We start from the raw sequence: 7316 nt of genomic DNA on the forward strand, positions 1-7316 counted from the left end.
GCCCTATAAGCTACTGTGGTTTGTGTCATATAATTTATAAAATTATTTAATTTAGGAGTCAATATCACTGGAAATGTCTGAACTTAAAAACTCGCAGTGGTCTGCATTATTATTCACAATTATCAAGACACACCCACATTTTGATTTAGTTTGATTAAATGTATTTGTTTTCACGTAATACAAGATAAAAAAACTTGTGGGTCATCTCAGTAATATTTGTTAATGCCCAATATTTGAATAATATTGAATACCAACAGTGAGTTAATGTGAAAACATCAAGAAAACTGTAAATATTTTTCATTGGAAAAAGATGAAAATGAATATTCCAAGTGGTCATGTTGCAGCAGCTCACCAGTCACTCAGTGTCACCTGTCAGTGTTTTTATAAAAGCCTAGTGGTTGTCTCATGAATAATTTGTAAATTATAAACTGCTAACAATGCTTTTTCAACAAAATGAACAAAAACTAAATTATTGGTTATTGCTGCTGTACATTACAAACATATCAAGCAGTCAGTAATACTTCATTATTCAGTTTTTAGGACGTGAAGGCACTACGGAGCACAAAATACTTGCCATATACAAGAGTTATACATTAAAAACAGGCAGGTATTTGAAAAACTTTAATACAAAACAATGGCAAATGTGTTTTAACTTTTCAGTATTGATTTTCACCTTCCTTGACGAAAAGATGCAGCTGTTGTTACTTTGATCTTCCAGTTACAGAATATTATCTTTCATTAGGTGGTGAATGTTTATTACTCTGGGACTGTGATGAGTGTACACCATGCAACAGCAACAAAAAAGTTATCAAATAACTGTTTGCCAATTTCTCAATGCTGCCATGGCTCTTTGGCAGTGAGAGTTGTCACCATCATGTGCCCTTCATCTGGATACTCTTTTTCGTAGTTGTAAGTGTTCACCCCCCTTTTGCCTTAATGGGAGTCAGCAGTACTGTAATGCTACAACCACATGCTTCCTCTTTTGAAAACTGGTTTTCCCTAAAGGTATCTCGAATCAGGCAGAAGTCTAAAAGTAAACCATGGATTTCCAAGGAATGAAGATATCATGTGGGACAAAAAGGAGACTGTATCTACCACCTAGCTCTGATCTTAGCATAGTAAAGCAAGACAAAGTATACTTCAAATCTAAGCAGCTTTATTATGAAAAAAAAGATAATTACATCAGGCAACAAAATAAAAACTACATGAGATATAGTGAAGATAGAGACAGGTGGGGCAAAAAAAGAAGAGGAACAGATAGCTCTAAAAATAAATGAGACATTGGCAACAAGTGCATGAAGTGTTGCAAACCTGCTAAACAAATACTTTGTTTTTGTTACTTACGGTTTGGGGTTATCAGATTCGGTAAACAGTGCAATGAAGTATCTGAGACCAGTCTTTACAAATAACTTCAATAAATTGAAAATAACTTACATCTCTCAAAGAAGTAGCATCCATCATAAAATCCTTAAAATCAAAGTATTCTATGGGTTATGATAACATATCAACAAAATTAATCAAACAGTGCTCATGTGAGTTGAGTTCTATCTTAAGTTTTGCATAATCAATCTTGTACCAGTGGAACATTTCCAGTCTGGCTAAAATATGTTGAAGTTACACCTCTTTACAAAAAGGGGGGTAAAGAGATAGCATCAAACTATCAAGCAATTTCACTTTCGCTGGCTTTTTCAAAAATACTCAAAAAAGTTACGTTCAAGCAGTTTCCTTACGCATCTGACTGCAAATAATTTATTGTCCAACTCACGATTTGGGTTTCTTAAGGGTTCTGATATAGAGACATCACATTTACACGTATAGTGAGAATGTACTTAATTCATTAGATAACAAATTAAGGACTACTGGCATTATCTGTGACCTGTCAAAAGCCTTTGACTATGTGAATCACAGCATTCTCTATTAGAATATTCTGGTGTTGCCAGCAGTGCTGCGAAATTATTTGAGTCTTCTGTAACTAACAGGAAACAAAGGGTATTGTTGCAAAACAACTGTGCAGTAAGCAGTCAGTCTTCATCTGAGTGGGAATTAATTACACATGGTGTTCCTCAAGGTTCCACATGGGGCCATTGTTTTTTCTTGTGTACTTTTATGATCTCTCATCTGTTACATTACCAGATGGTAAGTTTGTTTTGTTTGCAGATGATATGAACATTGCAATAAGTAACAAGATGAGTGCAGATTTAAAAATGGCTGCTAAGCAAATTTTCACTGACATTGATAAATGTTTTAAAGCTAATTCAGTGTCATTAAACTTTGAAACGATCCACTGTATGCAGTTCAAAACCTGTAAGAGATTTCCTTCCAGCATGTGTATAACATATGAAGACATGCAGATCGAAGAGGTTGATAGTGTTAAATTTCAGGGATTACAACTCTACAATAAATTCAGTTGGGAAGGGCATACTACACAACTGCTAGAGTGCCTAAACAAGCCTGTATTTGCAGTGAGAATGATGTCAGACGTAGGAGATAGCAAAAAAAAAAAAAAACAACTTTCATACTTTGCTTACTTTCATTCTATTATATCATATGGTATCATGTTCTGGAGTAGCTCGTCAAACTAAGCAAAAGTTTTTAGCATGCAAAAGTATGTAATAAGACTCATTTGTGGTGTAAATTCCAGATCATCATGTAGAAACCTGTTCAAGGAACTTTGTATTCTAACCACTGCCTCTAAGTATATTTATTCCTTAATGAAATTTGTTCCAAGGAATATATCTCTTTGTCTGACCAACAGCTCAATACATGGTATAGATACCAGGAATAACAATCTACATAAATACTTAAAATCAATTACCTTGTTCCAAAAAGGGATTCAATATTCATGAACACACATTTTCAATAAATTGCCAGCAACCATTAAAAACTTGGTTTCAGATAAAGCACTGTTTAAAAAGATTTTCAAAGGCTTTATGATAGGCAGCTCCTTCTACTCTGTAGATGAACATCTTAACAGGGACTGTTAGACCAGCTTCAATAAAAATGTCTGTTACATTTCAGTTTTGACAGCACTTGGCCACAATAGTCAAGATTTGGTATTTTGTGTATGATAAATTTATTAAAAGTGTGTTATTATGTTTCATTCTGAAAGCTTTTTAATTCTGTAAATACTGTTAGTGGTTTCAGTTTGCTGTAATGTATTCGTGTATTTTGAAAATCTCCTGAGAAACGATCAGGGTAGTGAGTATTATATTCAAATGTTTTACGTATTTTGTGTTATACTTCATGACTTGTTCCACATCCATGAGAATCGTCTCATTTTTGGGTCTGTGGAATGTAAACTGAATCTAATGTAATCTAACATACTCACAACATGTTCAAATGGTACTTTAATATGAGCACTTTCCTCTGACGGAATCATGCAGATTTCTGTGTTCTGTTTGTTGTTGTTCTGGGGCATGATTACACGACTGCGATCTTGGTAAGTATGATGGTGTGGGCTCTTTCCCCTCCTTGTACAAGTAATTCAGAGCTCTCTTTTTCCACCTTAAAAGTCTTTGTGCCAACAACAGCATTCAGTCAAATTGTAGACTCAAGATAAACTCTACAAATATCTTAATTTGTTTCTGAAGCACTTTTCCTCAAGTGGATAATTTACTTGATTTTTTAATGTTTTTCTCACGCTTCTGGACTGTAAACTTTGTAATTTATTTATTTATTTTAATTTGACACTTTCTCAATCAAAGATGATACATGTTCAGAGGACTGCAATTTGTTTGGGGCAAAGTGTGGAGAGAGAATTTCATAAATGCAATTTTGTCAAATAAACACATGGTTGGAGACTGTGGCTATTATATGAAATAAATTGTTGATGGTGTACAGCAACTAGCCACAAATTGACTTTAGGGTACTTTATTTAGAAAGTATCATTATAGTTTTTGAACTGTTCACAGTTCATCATCAGACAGTTTTTCATGCTTTCAACAAAACAAATGATAGAATGGTTTCCTGTGAGTTGTCCTTGAATAAACAATTATATCATTTGTTTTGATGAAAGCATGAAAAAAGCTGCTGATGAATTGTGAAAAATTCGAAACTGGTAATGGTACTTTTTGAATAAAGTAATCTAAATCCCATTTGTGGCTGGTTGCTGTACAGCATCAACAAGTTGATTTCATAAATAGTTTTCCAGTGACAGAGATGCAGAATGTAGTTCAGTACATATGTGTGGGAATTAGACAACTGAAAAACGTTGCAAGAAATGCGGCAGTAGCAGATGTTAATAAAAAAATTCCATTATCACCTTTTTAATATGTTGTTTAAACATAAATAATAATTGTCACCCATTTTCATTTAGTGGGAATTCTACTGATAAGCCAAGGTATTAGCACCATCCCTCCTGTGTGAAGTGAGCTTTTGTGATGGTTGTCCTATTCATTTGTCACCATCATTAATACGTGCTGAATGTGAGTTGATTACAGTGAAATCAGTAATAGATAATGTGGCATAAGGATGCTAATATTTCGCATAACCTGACTGTTAGAAGCTGGCTTGTTATGTAAATTGGTAGTAGGTGGTAAGTATATGCTGAAGAAACTTCAAATATTTGAGAATGAACTGTTCCTCATTATTTTTCAATGGGGCCAATTTGAATCCAGTAACTTTCGTACCATAATGATTGGTTGCTGAAAAAAATGCAAACTTGTTCTTCAGTTAGATGAATTGTTCTTCCTGCTAAATTCACCAGCTGTGGTATCTAGGTACACCTCCATCCAGAAAAATGCAATCTTGTCATGTGGATTATGAAACATATGCAGGCCAGTTCTTGTATATTGTTTTGTATAAAATTTGAAATTTATTAAATGAATTTCATGTTAAATGTGAAGGCCATTTGATGTTGTTGTGACCATGGCTTTTGAAATTACAAGATATGAGAACAATTTGCGTTCTCCACAACCTTCTGAAATTCAGCTAATTCTGAAAATCTGAGTGCATAAGCAGGGCCTCTTAAATAATAATGAGGAAGCTTCATTTAATTTTCTTTACAGCATTGTTGATTGCCAACATGCATTCACGTATGCTACTTTTATGTGCTAAATACGTTAGAATCCTCAATAATATTAATCATATTATGCTTCCACAAAATGTTGGCTGAGCTTATTACAAGGAGTGTCAGCCTGGTACAAATAACCAGTCCTAATCTCTGATATGTCCATGCCTTCGCAGATAGGAAGACAGACCATTGCTCATTAGTATCAAAAAAAAAATTGCTCATCAATGCCTTGTTAATGATTGCAGAGTGCAGCATATTAAAATATATTATAATAAAATTACTTTTCCTGCATTGGAATTTATAAAATAAACGAGATTTGACACAGTGGTGGCAGTTTTTGTTAAGGAAGCCTTGCCTCAGCTCTCTGGGATCTTGATTGTTTTGGAAATAATGATGAAGGCTAACTACTAAATCTGTCTTGTTGATTAGGAACTAGACTGTTGTGTCCACTTTTGCCAGTTAATTGAAGATAGTTCCTTGGATCACCACTAGAGTCAACACCAGGGTATCCAAACAATGTTTATTACTTTAGAGAAAGGCTTAAACAAAGTATCAGAATTACTATTGACCACTTCATAGCTTATAATGCTCCTCATTGAACATGACATTCTTATTCATAACACTTATCCCTGTCACTGATCTGGATTTTCATTACACTGGTTTAAGAAGTTTCCTAGACACAAAGTCAAAAAAAGGGTACTATGAAAAGTACCTGATATGAAGTGGTGTGTAGGCCACAGTTTGCAAACCTCATTGTAATGTAAACGAACTATGTAATGTGAATTTGTAGAGTCTGCATTTTAGTAAATTAGAGCTGTTTCAATGAAAAAGTGAACAAACGTGATGCTAATGAGTGGTGGTAATATTACGGCTGGCGAATGTTTGTTGTTAGACAGTAAATATACTTATTGTTTTTAACAGCAAATAAACACAATAGTCTTATAATTGTTTCAGGCTAAGGATAAGCATGCAATAAAGTTGACATGGGATCGTGAGGTGGAATCTCTGCTTGCTGATGGATATGATGTGCACTATGGTGCACGGTCTATAAAGTATGAAGTTGAACGTCGTGTGGTCAACCAGCTGGCAGCAGCCCATGAAAAAGGTTACATTGGACGTGGTTTTGAAGTCCATCTAGTTGCACTGTGGCCTGATACCGCTGAGAGTGGGGTTATACGATTACGTGTAAAGGCACCTGGAGCTCGTACCTATGCAGACGTAGTAAACAACCCTGGTTCTGGTCTAGGAGAGTTTTGGAAATGAAGATTTGGTTTTGTGATTATACTTTTGAAATAATTACTCTGGCGTATATTAATTTTTATGTAAAACACTGATTTAGTTATAAAACCTCTCGAACTATGTCCGGTACTTTAAATGAAAGTCATTGTTGTAAACAGTATTAGTTTGTTAAATTAAAAGATTTATGCTTGTGACAAAAGTAATTGCTGGCTATTTCATCTGTATATGTAACCTGTCCTGCAATATAACCCCACCACATATTTCCTATCTTAACAGCAGGTTTTACTTGTAGTAATCCCAAGACCACTGCAGAAGTGTGCATTGTGGATATGAAGATAACTTAATAATTGGAAAATTTTGAAAAAGTATGTCAACAAATATGGGAAATGTGAGAGGCAAAGTGATAACCTATAAAAATACATTGTTGAAAACATTGCACAATCTAGCTGTGGGGATAACCCTGTTGTTCTTATGAAATAAACACTGTAATAGGCCTGTAAGCCTATTAAGTGAAGAAAATATGTGGACATTCCCTGTCATCAATCAGAAATTCACAATGATTTTGTAATGCACACACCATATAGTAGCTTGTGGAAAATAATTTAGGCATTTTCATCATCATCATCATAGTTGTAATCTTGACTGGAATTTGTGAAATTATAATCATCCACACATTAACATCCAATGACATAATTGTATGAGGCAACATGAAATGCTGAAGTAATTAATTACTCTAACATGTGGATTTAGAATAATAATATGCAGCATTCACATCTTTTAGGTGCCTCTTCAAGGAGTTAGGCATTCTTTTTACACTTGCACAATACAGTGTGACAGTTAAGAGGCTTTGTATACTGTTTTACATATTAGCTGGATATTTTTCAAAGAGCTCTTGGCAGAGTGGGGGAGTGATTGTGTACATGGAAAACAGTATTCCATTTGAATATTAACATATCAAAATGCTTCACTGAACAGTTCACTGAATGTTGGGCAGGAGCAGTTGAATTTAGAGAAATTAAAATTTTAATTGTCTGTTGGCCCAATGTGGCCTGAGCTCCCAGTTTGT

At 34.4% G+C, this 7316-nt stretch overlaps 1 protein-coding gene across 1 annotated transcript in view; it reads left to right on the forward strand.

The window, feature by feature from the left end:
- LOC124619441 (caseinolytic peptidase B protein homolog) overlaps nt 1-6453 on the forward strand; it is an 88307-nt gene extending 81854 nt beyond the window's left edge. The window contains exon 10 of the mRNA XM_047145828.1: nt 5966-6453. Coding sequence (XP_047001784.1) covers nt 5966-6274 — 309 coding nt within the window. The 3' untranslated portion in view covers nt 6275-6453. The remainder of the gene's footprint in view (nt 1-5965) is intronic.
- Nucleotides 6454-7316: the final 863 nt, after the last annotated feature.

This window comes from Schistocerca americana, chromosome 6 (genome assembly GCF_021461395.2).
Source record: "Schistocerca americana isolate TAMUIC-IGC-003095 chromosome 6, iqSchAmer2.1, whole genome shotgun sequence".
NCBI lineage: Eukaryota > Metazoa > Arthropoda > Insecta > Orthoptera > Acrididae > Schistocerca > Schistocerca americana.